This window comes from Triticum dicoccoides, chromosome 4B (assembly GCF_002162155.2).
Source record: "Triticum dicoccoides isolate Atlit2015 ecotype Zavitan chromosome 4B, WEW_v2.0, whole genome shotgun sequence".
In the NCBI taxonomy this organism is placed as follows: Eukaryota; Viridiplantae; Streptophyta; class Magnoliopsida; order Poales; family Poaceae; genus Triticum; species Triticum dicoccoides.
In genome coordinates, this window is record NC_041387.1 from 444941345 (window position 1) to 444958564 (window position 17220).

Consider the following 17220-nt stretch of genomic DNA (forward strand, 5'->3'; position numbering starts at 1 on the left):
GACGAACTAAGCTAAGAAGACGAAACCCAAAGCGCAGGTAGCGATGCCCATGGCGACAACCATGGCCATGAGCTTGCGGTCGACATTGCCAGTCAGGCCAACTCCACCGCGCGACCCCAAACGGACGTCCGTTTGGTCCGGTTTCGGTCCGTTTGGGTAGGGGTTTGGGATCGTGTCCGGGCCTGTTCTGGGATGCGGTGGCCGTGCGCTCAGCGCGCGGCCGCATCCATTTGCCCCATCCTGTCCGCGTATATTTCTTTGCAAGTCCTTAAACTTTTTTTATCATTCATTTTTGGTACATAACAATACATCATCACATTTTGACTAGTAAAACAAGGCCAAAGAAAACAAGAACCACAAGAATACATTTGAGAAGATACCCAACTTCCATAAACTGCTCCCTTGAGTTGGGTTAGCGCCTTCTCGATGCACTCATTGTTGATCTGTGGAGGAGGCACGACGTTGCCCCCTCCTTTCTTCTTCAAGCCAGAAGTCGACGTTGCTTCCTCACACGTAGTATCGTGCCTTGTTGCTTCTTCGCACGTAGTATTGTGCCTAGACTCTAATCTAGCAACAAATGCACTTGTTTCATCTAAAGCTTCTAAGCTAGCTAAAAGTGTACGAACATGCACTACATTTCGCTCTATCAACATATCGATGTACTCTTCTTCCCAATACCAAAACTTGCATCTGGTCTACACAAAAAACTTAAAGTTAGCACCACTAGTCTAATCCAAGAGCACAAACATGCACCGAAGCTAAAAGAGCACATACCCCATTGTTTAAGCACTTGATGAACACCCACCCGGGATGCTCCGGCGTTGTAGACACACGGCGCACGACCACCCTTGGGCAGTGGTCGCACTTGATGAGGGGCAACGGTGCGCCGACGAGCTTTTGGGCAAGCACCGAGCCCGGTCGGCCGCCATTCACGTATCTGCCGGCGGACCACCGGCGGTGCAGATCCGAGCGGCTAGAGGGCGAGCCACTGCCTGCATGTGGCCTTGCGGCCCTGCAAGGGCCTTCCGGCAAGGTGCCCGACCAGTCCATGGCGCCGCCCGGCCTACCACAGCCGGGCGAGCTCAAGACCGACCGGATCCGCCCCAAATCCGGCCGGTGGGTGCGCAAACAAGGTGGCCATGCTTGGGTAGCTCGGCGGCGACGAGAGGAACGGGCTGGGCAAGCGCGTGTCCGAGGTGCACGGCTGCAATGGCAGCGGGCGGCCGGCGGCGGCGAGGGGGAGAGAGAGGGGAAGAGTGTGGAAGAGTGGGGTGGATGCGGCCGGAGAGAGGAGGGGGGCGGATAGAAAAAAGGCCCGTCCTGTGCCACCGACGGGCGAGTCAGGGGAGGACACGCGCAGACGACCCGCGCGTCCGCGTGGTGTCCGTTTCACCCCAAAAGCGGCGCAAACTTGAGCCGCGGATGGGTCGAAAGCGGACACAAAATGGACAAAAGTCCGTTTGCGCCCGCGCGCTGGGCCGCTTCCTTTGTCCCTTTTACCCCAAACGCAACGGGGCGGACAGGATAGGGTCGCGCGGTGGAGTTGGCCTCACACACGGAGGAAGGGGACGACGCCATACAGACCCTTGTGGCGGACATCTGTTGGGGGAGTACTATTTGGTGCACATAAGAGCATTCATGGGAATATTGTCCCATCCTAACACATCTCACACGCGGGTACAAGACATTTACTAGGAAAAGGGACATGAAGCAATTCCATGAGCAACAAGGCAGTCCGTAGCGGCGCATGGAGCAACCACGGCGCGTCCAGCTCTGCGCTGGCGTGCCCCTAGCAAAGCCAAGGGAAAGCCAAGGCTAAAACAGCACAGCTCATTCCGCCGGTCCCACGGGCCCCGCCACCTTCGATGCCCACGAGACCTTTCCGCACCAATCCCCGCCCGCCTAGTTTTAACACCCCCGAGAAATTCCAGCCACCTCCACCGCTGTCACTGCAGCGGCTCCCCCACCCCGGCCGTACGCGCGAGACTCGGGGGCCCGGCCCGGCTCCCCACGCCGCCATCTGGGCCCGGCGGTCCTCGTCGCCAGCTTTGCTTTGCACCTACCCCCGGCGCAAAGGCCACCGACACGTGGGCCCCCGCCCATCACACCGCAATCAGTCAAGCGCACACGCCTCCCTCCCTCCTTCCGCTCCCCTGCCCGCACTGACCCCGCGCACCAGAATAATCCCACCCACGACCGCGACCGCGACCGCGAACGCCTCCTCGCCGGCGACGGGCAGCCGCTGGCCGGAGTGGGAGGGTTTTGCTCGTTGCGTCGCGTGCTCTTGCGTGGGAGGCGCGGCCGAATTCCTCTGACCGGGTCTCCTCGACGCCTTCTCTCGCGTTGCCGTGTGCCACCGAGTAGATTTTAAAAGGAAAGGCCCCTTTCTTTTCTTGTGCGGTAGTCTCGGTCTCTGGGAGGTTAATCTAATCGGAGGCGGCTGCTTCGGAGGAGACCTTGTCGCCGCCGCCGACGCCCGCCGTCCCTCCTCGCCGAGCTAAGCTGTTGTGATGAGCTCACCCCAATCCTAGGTCTCTGCACGGCGTCGTCGGCTTCTCCAGGGGTTCCGCGGAGGAGATGGTGCCCAGTGGGCTCTTCGGCTGGGCTTCGCCGCACGTGCAGCCGCTCACGCCGGTCTCCGAGGTCTCGGAGCCGCCGGAGTCCCCGTCGCCGTACGGGGACGGGCCGTCGGGGGATGCTGGCGTCGGGGTCAGGGAGGGGGAAGGCGCCGACGATGAGGATGTGGAGGAGGACGAGGTCGAGCCCCCTCCCGCCGCGGTCTCCTTCTGGAGGCTCTTCGACTTCGCCGACGGCCTCGACTGGGCGCTCATGGCCGCTGGCGCGCTCGCCGCCGCCGCCCACGGCGCGGCACTCGTCGTCTACCTGCACTACTTCGGGAGGTCCTTGAATTTGCTCGACTCTGAACGGATTCAGTCTGCTCTCCACGGCCGTAGCGACGAGCTGCTCAACCAATTCAAGCAGGTAAGCTGATGCTTCAGATGCTCGTCTCTTAATTGCACGCATCACAGGATCTACTACGTGATATTTATTGCCGGAGCCGAATTTGCTATTCTTTAATTTTGCTATTATTGGGGCTGGGAAGTTTTTTTTTTTGTAACTTTTTGCGCTTGCTATACTTATGGTACATATGCTCTACGTTCTTACTTATTTGTGTGCTATTTTCAGTACATGTGTAAACCCTAAAGCAGCTCATACTTAGTTTGTTGCGTGCTGTTTGGTCACCTACAATATTGATAACTAGGGTTCGGAAGATTTACCAGCTGAAAATTGATCGCCGCACTGCAAAATTTTGTGCGTAGCAGTTATATTTATGACTTAGGTTACATATCATCTAGAATCAGTGCATTTGGATCTTTTGGATGTAAATTTTGCCATGAAATTATGCACATTCTAAGTTGGCGGGTTTGCTTGACGATGTGATATGTCTCCTTGGCTTCTAGCTGTGGCCTTGTGGGTGATTGGCTGATTGCGGCTGGAGGGCAGGTTTGGTTTTTGTGCACTTGTGCCTATGGTGTTAGGTATTAATATCAGCCAAGGAAAAAAGAAGCGGTAGGTGCTAATTGTGTGTTTTGCCACCGCCTTGCGCTTTTCTGACCAAAGCGCACATTAAACGCTAGGAGTTTTGCGATTGCCTAGCGCCTGCCTTTTTTTTGTCATGGCAGGTATGTGTTGGCGGTGTATTCTGGAATTCGGGTGTTGCAATTTCTTAGGCAGCGTCGATTTATTGTGCTGTTTGTCTAGCAGACTTAGAGGATTGCAGCATGGCAGGGCCTGAGGTTGCCTATTGGATTGAGTTGTATTGTTTTAGCTTTGCTGACAAGCCGGGATACGCAAAACTGAACACATCGTGGCTGGTCCTGTTAGGTCTCATATTGGTGAATTGGTGCCTGTACATAGTGCAAATGGAATGCCGTTAGTTTAGCTCTGTATACTTCAAGATGTGTGTCTGGTGAAGATGTATGACATTTATACCAATTTTGGCTTTCCTTGATCGGGCAGGATGCCCACAAAAAACGGCTCTTATTGTTTACTCTTTTAATTGGCGACTGATGAAAATAGTGGGAGCATGTGAAGAAGTGTCGATCATAACCACAGAAGATGACATGAAGTTTCTTCCTGCTTGCCATTGGGGATCTGTATGTGAGAAGCAAGTGAGCAGGGTGAGGTGGTGGCTTGTAGTCTCACCTCAATATCTGTATTGGAGTCAGTTCTGTTGAGTTTCACTGTTGGCCTATGTCCTGTTAGCTAGTTCAACGTGTTTTATTACTCCTTTAAACAAGTGAGCCAGTCGTGGTGGGTCTTGTTAGGCTTTAAGCAGTAGTCCTGTTTGAAAGATTAAGCAGTGGTCCTGTTTGAAAGATAGTTATCATTGTGAAATGAGTTTTTCCAGCGAGTCTGGTTTCAGTCCAGGCAGTCAACCGAGAAAGGAGGTTATGATGTGGAAGTCTTCTTGTCTGTGTTCCCCCTCAAGGTCTCGGGTACACTAGAGGAGAGGCGCCGAAAGTAAAAGTTTGAAAAAGACGACTAAACAAGTTTGCTTAAGATTTATTCATTATTAAATTTCCAACCTCAGCGAATGGCTCGAGTTGAGTAGAGAAGGATTAATTCTTTTTCAATAAATGAACTCAACCTCCAAAATTCAATTAATTAATTATTATACTAGATTAGCAATATATTCTTTCTGTAACTAAAACAATCAACTATTAACTAAATAATCTATTTTAATCTAAAGGAGTGCAAGTATATGCTAAAAAGCATGGACACGGGGACGGAAAGACGGGGATACGCATACGGGATACGTGATACGGCATTTTTCAAAAACAGCCATTCGGGGATACGGCGAGTATATATAAAATAAAATAAAATATGCCATATAATATACAATTAAGACAGAAAATTAATGAGAAAGAGGTCATAATAGAGGATAGTGCCCCATTTGGTGTCTCTTTTATCAAGTGATGATTGATTGATCCTCATCCCCCCATGTCATGTTGTCATTGCAAGCTGCATCTATCTTGCAAAACACATCAAACACAGACAGTACAGAAGATTAGAAGACAAGACATAATTGGAAGACAATGCAAGCATGAGAAGCAGCAGCACAAGCATGAGCAGCAGCACCACCAGCATAAGCGGCAGCACAAGCAAGCAGCAAGCCAGCAAGCAACATCCAGCAGCACAAGCAAATCTGAAGGATAAAAGAGGAAGAGGTTGAGGAAAGAGGAGAGGGGAGAGGCTGCTGGGTTACCTGCGAGGCTGGGGGTAGCACCAGCGGTCGCTGGTCGAATCCAGGCGTCGCCGCCGGCGGCGGCTTCGATCCAGGAGGCTGGCGGCGCGGGGAGGCTGGGAGGGAGCACCTCGTCCTTGAGTCGAGAGTGTGCGGGAGTTCCTGCAAATAGGTTAGGTATACTGGGTTGGGCCGAGGCTGTGTCCCAAACGTATCCCGCACGTGTCCCAGCGTATCCCTGCGTTTCTTTTTTCTTTTTTCAAAATCGAAATTCGGGGGACACTGCAAAGTTCGCGTATCCCGGCGTATCCTGCCGTATCCCCGTATCCTGCCGTATCAGAACGGCAGTTCGGCACTTCCAGCCGTGTCCATGCTTTGTAGAGTATATGCACATGTTTTAGCACTTCTATTCAATGCATTATACTGCCCAATCCATATACCTTTTTCTATTACAATCTTCACGTCTTATGCTGTTTCATTTGCAGCATGCTCTGTATATCATCTACATAGCCGCTGGTGTTTTTGTTGCAGGATGGATAGGTAAGTTAAGAACCTTCGTTTAAATATTTTCTCGCTCAGCATGTGTATGTACCTAATGTAATTTTTGATTCTCCAGAGGTATCATGCTGGATTCTCACCGGGGAACGGCAAACTGCTGTCATCAGATCAAAATATGTCCAGGTCTTGCTAAATCAAGACATGAGCTTCTTTGATACATATGGAAACAACGGTGATATAGTTAGTCAAGTTCTGAGTGACGTATTGCTGATTCAGTCAGCAATTAGTGAGAAAGTAAGTTCAGAGCGAATATGCTTTGGCTGCTGTATGAGTATGTTCGCAGCATGAACTTTGATCGTTTTGGTCTGTTCTAACAACTCGGTGCTTTTGTAGGTAGGCAACTACATACACAATATGGCCACATTCGTCGGTGGTCTCATTGTTGGCCTGCTCAATTGTTGGCAAATAGCACTTCTAACTCTTGCGACTGGACCCTTGATTGTCGCTGCAGGAGGAATATCTAACATATTTCTCCATAGACTGGCTGAAAACATTCAAGATGCGTATGCCGAAGCGGCTAGTATTGCTGAACAGGTTTCTCCCTGTGAACTTCGCCATGCTGTCCATTTCTTGCGCATTTGTTTACAAATATCCACCTTTTAACATTGAGAAAGAACACTATTTCCCAGATCAGATATTTCCCCACTCTTTGTATGTGCATTGCACTATATTCCTGTAGCATGTACAAATAATATGTCCAAATGTAATCGGTTCCGATTTTACTTGACAAAAACATGTGGATGTGCAGGCCACCTCATACATCAGGACACTATATGCTTTTACCAATGAAACTCTTGCAAAGTACTCCTATGCTACCTCACTTCAAGCAACTCTAAGATATGGAATTTTGATAAGTCTTGTCCAAGGAATTGGCCTTGGATTTACCTATGGACTGGCCATCTGTTCCTGTGCTTTGCAACTCTGGGTTGGAAGACACCTAATTTCTCGTGGGAAAGCTGATGGTGGTCAAGTTGTGGTAGCTTTATTTGCAGTAATTTTGAGTGGCCTGTAAGCAACATAATCCTATACATTCCCCTGTTTCCCTCCATCAATAGTGTCTTTACCTAATATATTTTCCTGATTTTTAGTGGTCTGAACCAAGCAGCTACAAACTTCTATTCATTTGAACAAGGGCGAATTGCTGCTTATAGACTATATGAGATGATAAGTCGTTCAACTTCAAGCACCAATCTGGAAGGGACCACTATACCCCAAGTGCAGGGAAACATCGAATTCAGAAACGTGTACTTCAGTTATCTCTCACGCCCTGAAATTCCAATTTTAAGTGGTTTCTTTCTCAGTGTACCAGCCAGAAAAACTGTTGCACTTGTTGGTAGAAATGGCTCAGGGAAAAGCAGCATAATTCCTCTAATGGAAAGGTTCTACGATCCAACGTTAGGTAACATCATTGAGAAGCATCTTTGATTTTCATCTCCAAGTTTCCCCATTTGCTAAGACAGCTCTTTTTATGTTTTCAGGGGAAGTCCTGCTGGATGGGGAAAATATCAAGAATTTGAAAGTAGAATGGTTAAGAAGCCAAATTGGTCTGGTTACACAAGAACCTGCACTGCTGAGTTTGAGCATCCGCGAAAACATTGCTTATGGAAGATTTGCTACCTTTGATCAGATAGAAGAAGCAGCCAAGACAGCACATGCTCATGGGTTCATCAGTTCACTCGAAAAGGGATATGAAACACAGGTAATGGCGGTGCCAAATAATTAGGCATGGATGCTCCAGTCGTCCATTTTGTTACCATTCTGATTTTATTTACCTCCCTAGGTTGGTCGAGCTGGTATGGCGTTGACTGATGAACAGAAGATCAAAATTTCTATTGCTCGTGCTGTGCTTTCGAGTCCATCAATTCTCTTACTTGACGAAGTCACGGGAGGACTTGATTTTGAAGCTGAAAAGGCTGTGCAAGGAGCATTAGATGTTCTCATGCTGGGAAGGTCGACCATTATAATAGCTAGGCGCCTTAGCCTCATTAAACATGCTGATTACATAGCTGTAATGGAGGAGGGACATCTTGTTGAAATGGGGACACATGATGAATTGCTAAACTTGGATGGCCTTTATGCCGAGCTTTTGAGATGTGAGGAAGCAACAAAACTTCCTAAGAGGTAAGCTGTTTTTTCTGGACAATCTCCTGGTAAGAGTGAGTTTGCATTAGTTTGGATTTAGTATCACATTGTTTTTCAGTCTAGACTAACCAAGGGTTCTGTGTCGGGGATCTAGCTGGCATAATTATAAGAAATAAAACTCTGTCCAGTCCTGGATAATTTGATACTTGTTTATATGCTAATTTCCAAAATATCCTTAATGCTGTGAGCATCTAGCTACTGAGCTGAAGAAATAGCGATTAACCTGGTTGTTCTTACTTTGTTCAAGCTGTGCTAGATTTGCACTATTTAACCAGAGCTACTATATTTTACTCTGTCAATCTTTCTCAGGATGCCCACCAAGAATAGTAGAGAGCGCAAGTCACTCCAATTTGAGGATCCACCAATCAGCCAAAATTTTCAAGAATCATCCTCTCCTAAGATGGCAAAATCACCTTCTCTTCAAAGAACACATGGCATGCTTCAATTTTGGCGATCAGACACCACCAGAAATTCCCATGATTCACCAAAGGATCGAAGCCCACCTCCAGAACAAACTATAGATAATGGAATACCTTTAGTTACAACTGAAAGAGCACCATCCATCAAGAGACATGACAGTTTTGAAATGGAATTGCCCAACCTTCCGAAAGTTGACATCCATCCCATACAACGGCAATCTTCAAAGAATGCAGGACCTGACTCGCCTATATCTCCTCTTTTGACTTCTGATCCAAAGAATGAGCGTTCACATTCACAAACTTTTAGTAGACCACAGAGTGAACAGGATGATACAAGTTCTGAACAGAGTGAACCTGATGAATTGCAACATCACAAGCCACCATCATTTTGGAGACTGGCAGCACTTAGCATTGCTGAATGGCCTTATGCTCTCTTAGGCACAATTGGTGCTGCTATATTTGGCTCATTTAATCCACTCCTGGCTTACACAATAGCACTTACAGTGTCAGCATATTATCAAATAGAAGTTAGTGACATGCACCATGAAGTGAACAGGTGGTGTTTATTCATAGTAGGAATGGGTGTTATTACAGTGCTGGTCAACTGGTTGCAACATTTCTATTTTGGAATTATGGGAGAGAAGATGACTGAACGTATAAGAAGAATGATGTTCTCCGGTATGCTCTCTGTGCCTTTATACAAATGAGCTGCTTTTTTTTGTAGTCTGCTGCAATCGTGAAGTTAGATTGGATCTTCTAGAATTCCACACTAATTTAGTTCTTTCACAGCAATGCTGCGCAATGAGGCTGGATGGTTTGACAAAGAGGAGAACAGTGCTGATACACTATCCATGCGCCTAGCAAACGATGCTACATTTGTCCGTGCTGCATTCAGTAACCGTCTTTCCATATTCATACAAGACACTGCTGCGGTTTCTGTAGCTCTTCTCATTGGAATGTTGTTGGGGTGGCGTGTGGCGCTTGTTGCACTTGCAACTTTACCTGTTCTTGTTATCTCTGCCATTGCACAGGTAATACAGCCTGAAGGTTTTTTGGTCTATATTATCACCTCAAAAGTCTGATAGCATATTTTGGCATGTTAACAGAAGTTGTAGTGTCTGTTGACGAGATCATTGTGCATTTTTGTGTATACTGAGAGTTCGGTACTGAAAACCCTTAAATATATCACACAGGGCCTTTTCGGAAACAAAATACTGGGGTTGATCCAAGTGCTGCCTAGGTTATTTTTATATTACCTTGGATGTTAAAACTTAAAAGGGACCCATACAAGTTAAGTCTAAGAAAGCAAACTCACTGGGCCCTGGATGGTTTGGAAATTGTCACTTGAGCATGTGGCTCTAGTATATACCACCTTGCGAAGGACGGGAACGTTTGGCTCTCGGGTGTAATTGCACCTGATTTTTTTAAAATTAGTAATTTGTAAGAAAGTAAAAAAAAATCTGAAACTTTTTGCGGACGAAGTAGATTTGTTATTGCACTCGTATAAAATCTTTCGCGAAGAAATGACTCTCGTGTTGTTGTGGACGTAAAAAAACAAATTGTCACTATATACGAGGTACTGTTCACGCTATATTCCTGGAAAATTCATCGTTCTTGTCAGAATTTGTCAGAGAATATTTTGTTACAGAATATTTTTGTATGACAGAAACGACAGCTCAAGTTTGTTGGGAAAAAGTTTTGGAGCGGACTTTTTCTGAATTTTTTAAAAATAAAATCAGTTATCAGGTGTAGTTACCACTTACCACCATGCCCAAAGGGTATTTTCCACCTTGCAAATATGATCTTTATTATTTTTTAAGGGTTGGTGCACATTTCAAACTTTAGAAATATTTTTGATCCTGTTACAAATGGCCTTTCCTGTCAATAATCAACACGATTTGCACTCTCTTTCTGTAGTCACATACTCCCTCCGTTCCTCAATATAAGGTGTATTATTTTTTCAAAAAGTCAAACTTCTCTTAAGTTTGACCAAGTTTATAGACAAAAATATCAATATCTAGAATACCAAATCATTATCACTAGATTCATCAAGAACTATATTTTTACATTTTATATATTTAGTATTATAAATCTTTATATATTTTGCTGTGAAGTTGGTCAAACATAGATAGAAGTTGACTTTTTGAAAAACTAATACACCTTATATTTAGGAACGGAGGGAGTATTTAGTATTCCCTAATAATACAGTGTCCATATAATTATTTAATTGCCTGACCTGTTAAAACTGAAATTTGCAACACTAATCTTGAACTGCATGGATATATTTCACAATTTGGCATTCAGTAACTTGATACTGGATATTTTATGTTAGAACTGGTGCAAATAGGCATGTTTTAAATTGATATGATAAACCATTTTACAGAAATTATGGCTTGCTGGCTTCTCAAAAGGAATCCAGGAGATGCATAGAAAGGCTTCATTAGTACTTGAAGATGCAGTCCGCAACATTTACACCGTTGTTGCTTTTTGTGCTGGAGACAAGATAATGGAACTCTACAGATTACACCTTGGTAAGATACTGAAGCAAAGTCTTGTGCACGGGTTGGCTATAGGCTTCGGTTTTGGCTTCTCGCAGTTTCTTCTTTTTGCCTGCAACGCCCTCCTTCTGTGGTACATTGCCACCTCAGTGGACCAGCAGCGCCTGACAATCGCCACGGGGCTAAAACAGTACATTCTATTCTCGTTTGCATCATTTGCATTGGTGGAGCCCTTTGGGCTTGCCCCATACATACTTAAGCGGCGGAAGTCTCTCACTTCAGTGTTTGAAATTATTGACCGAGAGCCAAAGATCGATCCTGATGACAACACTGGCCTGAAACCACCCAATGTCTATGGGAGCATTGAATTCAAGAATGTTGATTTCTCCTATCCAGTTCGTCCAGAAATCTTTGTGCTGAGCAATTTTAATCTTAAGGTGAGCGGTGGGCAAACAGTTGCAGTGGTGGGTGTTTCAGGATCCGGGAAGAGCACTATCATTTCCTTAATTGAGAGATTTTATGACCCAATGTCTGGTCAAGTTCTGCTGGATGGCCGAGATCTGAAATCGTTCAACCTGAGATGGTTACGAAGCCACATGGGCCTAATTCAGCAAGAGCCCGTCATTTTCTCGACAACAATAAGGGAGAACATTATCTATGCAAGGCACAATGCAACGGAGGCTGAGATGAAGGAAGCTGCAAGGATAGCAAATGCTCATCATTTCATTAGTAGCTTGCCACATGGCTATGACACTCATGTGGGAATGCGAGGGGTTGATCTGACACCTGGGCAGAAGCAACGTATTGCCATTGCTAGAGTGGTTTTGAAGAATGCGCCCATATTGCTGTTGGACGAGGCCAGCTCTGCGATCGAGTCTGAATCAAGTAGAGTGGTACAGGAAGCTCTTGACACATTGGTCATGGGGAACAAGACGACTGTCCTGATAGCGCACAGGGCAGCGATGATGAAGCATGTGGATAACATTGTTGTCCTAAATGGTGGTAGGATAGTTGAGCAGGGCACACATGACTCTCTGATGGACCTGAACGGTCTGTATGTTAGATTGATGCAGCCCCATTTTGGCAAGGGCCTTCGCCAGCATCGTCTAGGCTAATGTAATTAATGTTGGGTTTGGTAGGTGTAAATTATCTTAGGGCATGATCAAGTCCCCCCTGTCGCTCTCTGTCCAGCCACGTAACTCCATGGTTGGAGCTGCTGGCGATGTTGTGAATGCGCAGAAAGGTGACCTGGTCTTGACAAAATTTTCGACTGGAGATTGAGATGACTAGTTGTGTTGAATCTGTAGGGAACTTCTATCCTGGAAATAGTTAGCAAGTTTGGTGGGAGGGCATTGTAATTGTTGTAATATATGAGTTGCAAACATTCTTTGGGAGGTTCTGCTCACTCGATTCATTTCACCTTTGTAATGCGCCGATTTGATGACTCAGGTGTGTAAAGAAAAGTCTTATAAATAGGTTGAATTCCTGGTGATTTGATTATGCATGTTTAGCGATGATCATGTGGATTGTCGTTTGTTCATTCAAACAGACTCTGTCGAGTACCCCCTGGAAACAAGAACAGCCGTGACGAATTGTCCTAGGAATCATACTCCCTGTGGTTCCTCAATATATTGTTTTAAAGAAGTAATTTTTTTGACCACTAATTCATGTATACTGGTTCTACTAATTCGTGCAAGCATGAATAGCTAGATGTATGAGTAATACAGATTCGTTGCACCGGTGGGATGGTGGTGCCGACGGACATGAGCAGCTTGCTCAATCACGCGTTCAAGTCCGAGATCTTGAAGGAGTCGGCGACGACTTTGAGCTTGTTGCGCAGCCTGCTCCACCGCCGCTCGTTAGCCGTCACGATCAGCGTGTAGTACCTCCCTGCCAAAAACCAACACCAACTCAGCTTCGTGTCCACCGGAGGGGAAACATATGATCAGAATCCCCATGAACGTGTACCGTTCCCGATGGCGACCGTCGCAAACGCCGACACGCCGTAGCCCGGCGCCTCCAGATCGTACTCAAATGTCCAGTAGTTCCTGCCATCCACCGTACGCTGCCAATTTACAGCACAACAAAGTAACTGCTCATTTTTTCGATCTTTGCAGCGTAGCAGATCGGGAATTCTATGTCTGGTCGTTTTTTTTTCGACTACTTAAAAACTGCAATGCAAGCAGTGGATGAAACTGCAAACCTCTTGCATTTCATAGATCGTTGGTATCTGGTTCGGGGCAGCGTACACTTCGGTTACCAAATTGAAGATCGCCTGAGGGAAGATGAAGCAGTGGTCAGAAGAAAGGGAAGACACGATCTGGTCCAAAGTCCAGAAAATCCAGGCGTACCTCATCCATTGGGCCTAGGTCACGAATGTCTGTTTTCTGAGTAGGAACGAAGGCCACACGGACAGACTGCAGCTGCACATTACGGTCCTTGAACGCTGAATCATGGCCCAAGAAGTCGAAATCCTGACATGAAGCATCCGGGGGAACAAAAGGGTTATGTGAAATCCACGAGAGCCAATGACTTAGAAACTTTTTTGGCATCTGAATTGTCCTTCTTGCACACTAATTTACTACTCCGTCTGATGTAATAAGATCTTATATTATGGGACGGAGGGAGTACTAGTAAACATGACAAATTACCCTCCAATCAGCTGGGTAGAGGTATGAATATCCGTCGTTTGCATCGACGTAAGAGCGGTAGTTCTTTGGTACTTCTGAAATCTAGGAACAGCTCCAGTTAGCATTAGCTCACACAATCCTACATGCTAATGTTTAACAAGTTGATAACTTGCATAGTTGCATATCGGCTGCCATGGAAGTGAAACTGAACAATTAATAATGGGCATACCTTCAGCATATGCAGAGCTGCTGTTTAATAGGACAGTGGATAATGCCCCAGCACCAAGCAGTGCTAATCTCCTTTTTGTGACCTCTATAATAAGGTCAGGAAGAGTGATTCTATCAACAATTTTTTTTCCTGTGCCAACCTTTAAAAACACATTGAGAGACGAGAATTACTCTTCTCATCCGAGGATGCTTCGCTCGAGCTCGCGTTCACCACCGAAGGAGGAGCCCCATTCAGCCTGGCACTAGCCGTACAGTTCGGCGCAATCAACTGAAGACAACACCGAGTTTCTAAATCCAGGAACGAAATCAAGAGAAGGATGATAACAGGGTTCATTCAAGCACATACCTGTTTGGAAATCAAGCTCTGCAGGCTTGCCATTTCACCTTCGGTGGAGCTCTGATCCTAGCCTGCCCCAGGTTGGTTGGCTATCTGTTGCTGCTGGAGCTGGACTGTGGTCCGTAAGCTTCTCCATGTGCGTGGGTGGAAGCCAAGGCTGCCAGGTCAGCGTTTCCATTATCCTTTTCAAAACCTTTTGTTTCATTGTTTTGTACTGGCCACCGGCTGACAAAAGGGGACCATTCATTCCCTTCTGATGGATAGTGCTAGAATAACAGCAAAATCGTCTTATATTTTGGGACGGAGGTAGTAGCTCATAACTTGGTCAGTTTTGGTTTGTTTTCCTGTGGTGATTTTGTAGAGATATATGGCAGGCCTAACGCATTCTCCGTTTCCTGTGGTTTAACTACATAGATGGAGGCATAATCTGTAGAGATGCAAGAGTCATCTCACCACAGAATTTGCAGAAATGCAAAAGCCATCTCACTGCAAAGGGATATGTTACAGACTTATAGTACTGCTTACCACTAGGGACTCTTTGGATTGCATATTTTTTTTATCCTTCCAGAAGTTCCAAAGAGGCCCCAAGTTCTGAATGTGAACAAAGCATGATGGTACTACAAGGCAAACGAATATCTGCTCTTACAGCGAGGTTTGCTCATGCAGAATCTCCAGTGTGACAACATATAAAACTGGTAAGACAGTCAAGCGCCAAAGAAATCCATAGATACTGCATGGAGCAAAACCGCAAGCACATTATCACTTGGATGAAAAACCTGAGTATCGTTTGTTCCAGATCATACGTATCAAAAGATATCAAAACATTTAAAAAATCCAGGTTACATATATTCGTGCCACAACGATGACTGACAGCATTATACAACAACAGTTACATAATTGAAGGCTATGCCTTAGGAGCAGGCTTCACCAATCCTAGTCCAGAACCACTCCCTAAATGCTTGAAGTTCTTTGCCTCTAGGTGGTCATCGTGTGCAGCGAAACCCGTTCCTCCTTTCTCTAAATTAATCAAATTCCTCTCTTTGCACGGTTTGCTGCACATTAAGCAGACCTTATCTGTTGCTATGAACTTGTCCGAGCACTTCTTGCAGAAGACATGGCCACAGGTGCTGATCGCCACCAGGGACATTGTGTTTGTGAGATTGGACTTGCAGCTGGGGCAGATGTAGCTTTTCTCCACTGACTTATTGCTCTTCTGACGAGCGTTCTCCTCGGTGAAAGAAATAGGGAAGAGTGATTTCAGCTTGAGCTTCTCCTGCCCCTCGGGACAGATTGTGTCAGTAGAAGGAGCATCTACCTTGACAGTAGCTTCGGGTGTAGCTGACGGAAGCCAGAACGCCTTCATGGTGCGTAGGGCTTCCTCTTCGAAGGAGGTAGTCTTCACACTGTTGGCTCCATGAAAACCATTCTTATCTTGGGAACCGCTGCGATCATAGTACTGGGGGACTGCTCCATGATTCTGCTGATCAAAAGCATCCAATTCCTTGGACTTTTGCAGCACCAGCTTCTCCTCCTCCTCTTCCTTCTCTTGCTTTTTCTGGGAGTCATGAGCTATAAGCTTGCTGGAAGAAGGAAAAACACTCAGAAATCCATAACTTTTATTTGGTTGAACAAGCAGACAACTTAAGGGCAATTACAGCAATTTTGCATGTCCACTGAGAACAGGAACATAGATTCAAACTACTTCAGTGACCAATTGCAGAAATGTTCATGACAAATGGCATGGGGAAGTATGATGAAGCAAGATCCAATGATGAAACAAGATCCAATGATGAAGCAAGATCCAATGATGAAACAAGATCCAATGATGAAGCAAGATCTTATGGATACCAAAACTGTACTAGTTTACTACTCCCTCCGTCCTAGTATATACTAGTAGAAATCCAATGATGAAGCAAGATCATTTTATCTTGAAATTCAGGGATAAGCTCATACAATACTACTCCCTCCGTCCGTCCCATAATATAAGATCATTTTTGACATTACACTAGTGTAAAAAACACTTATATTATGGGACGGAGGGAGTACTATACTATAACTAGTCCTAGCAACATAACACCACCGATCCAAACAATGTACCATGACAAACACCCACCCCAGGATCGAATTTTGATTGTCGCCTCATATTCTTTCGTCGCGCGACCTCCGGTGCCACAAAACTAAAACACAGTGCTAAAAGAGTTCTCATAGTACCAAGGAAAATGGCATACTACGACAAGTCCAACAAGCCCTATCCATGAGGAACCCTATAATCCTAGGAGCAGGACTGCACATTTAAGCCCGCACAGCATCTGAGCGCAAACATACCAATTTCACAATCCTAGCTAACAAAATGCAAATTCCCTGGAATTAACCAGTCCTTGGATGAACAAGCAAAAACGAATCAGGACCCAATAAAAAAAGACGAGCTGTTACCGCTTGATGTCCTTCTTCTGCGCGAGGAGGCACTCGAGGATGCACTCCTTGCAGAAGGTGTGGCCCTTGGGGCAGGCGAGCGGGTCGATGAGCGGCTTGAGGCAGAGGCAGCAGGCATCGAAGGGCTTGATGGAGTCCTTGCCGAGCCGCTCCCGCTGGGTGCCGTACCCGAGCTTCCGCTTCTCCTCGTAGGTGAAGAAGGCGAGGTCGTTGTTGTTCTTCGAGTGCCGCTGCGGCATCTTGGCTGCGCTTCGCCTTCGTCTCCCCTTCCGGCCGGCGGGTGGGAGGCGCGGGGACGAGGAGGAAGGCGATGCGGTCCTGGTCGTCGAAGTGCTAACCCTAGATTTGAAGGGGAAGAGGACTCGACGAGATGATGGTTTGATCGGGTGGAGTGGAGACGAAGGGCGGATCGGGCTGGGACTTGTGCGAGTCTGTCACGGTCCTCTGACCGGCCCGTGTCATTTGACTTATGGGCCGGTGCGAGTTTCAGACTTTTCATTGCAAGTTCTTCTCCAAATATAAGGGGTAGTACTTTTTTTTTGAGGGGAACTTGCCTTTATTTAAAGCTTAAACAAAGTTCGGAATCTCATCCGCTACAACATGAATAATACAATCTGGAGGAAATTCATAAACACTAGACACCTCATTGCAAACCCCCTCTCTTGCTAACCCATGCGCTGCTCCATTAGCCGAGCGCCGAACCCAGCTAACTCTGAACTCATGCCAC

At 46.3% G+C, this 17220-nt stretch overlaps 3 protein-coding genes across 3 annotated transcripts; 1 reads left to right on the forward strand and 2 right to left on the reverse strand.

Moving 5' to 3' along the window:
- Positions 1-2144: 2144 nt before the first annotated feature.
- Positions 2145-12347, forward strand: LOC119290786 (ABC transporter B family member 6-like). Its single transcript, XM_037569436.1, has 11 exons — positions 2145-2982; positions 5734-5788; positions 5865-6040; positions 6140-6340; positions 6555-6814; positions 6895-7205; positions 7285-7505; positions 7587-7927; positions 8258-9045; positions 9157-9398; positions 10751-12347. The coding sequence occupies exons 1-11, from the start codon at positions 2578-2580 to the stop codon at positions 11978-11980; spliced, it is 4230 nt and encodes a 1409-aa protein (XP_037425333.1). The 5' UTR covers positions 2145-2577; the 3' UTR covers positions 11981-12347.
- Positions 12348-12465: 118 nt separating this feature from the next.
- Positions 12466-14214, reverse strand: LOC119290787 (photosynthetic NDH subunit of lumenal location 1, chloroplastic-like). The gene is made up of 8 exons (XM_037569437.1): positions 14070-14214; positions 13895-13991; positions 13725-13808; positions 13517-13590; positions 13217-13339; positions 13069-13140; positions 12834-12930; positions 12466-12755 (listed from the first exon to the last, which is right to left on the reverse strand). Exons 1-8 carry the CDS (start codon positions 14100-14102, stop codon positions 12646-12648), a joined length of 690 nt encoding a protein of 229 aa, XP_037425334.1. The 5' UTR covers positions 14103-14214; the 3' UTR covers positions 12466-12645.
- Positions 14215-14802: 588 nt separating this feature from the next.
- On the reverse strand, positions 14803-16908 carry LOC119290788 (E3 ubiquitin-protein ligase CSU1-like). The gene is made up of 2 exons (XM_037569438.1): positions 16494-16908; positions 14803-15640 (listed from the first exon to the last, which is right to left on the reverse strand). The coding sequence occupies exons 1-2, from the start codon at positions 16730-16732 to the stop codon at positions 14965-14967; spliced, it is 915 nt and encodes a 304-aa protein (XP_037425335.1). The 5' UTR covers positions 16733-16908; the 3' UTR covers positions 14803-14964.
- Between the last annotated feature and the right edge of the window lie 312 nt (positions 16909-17220).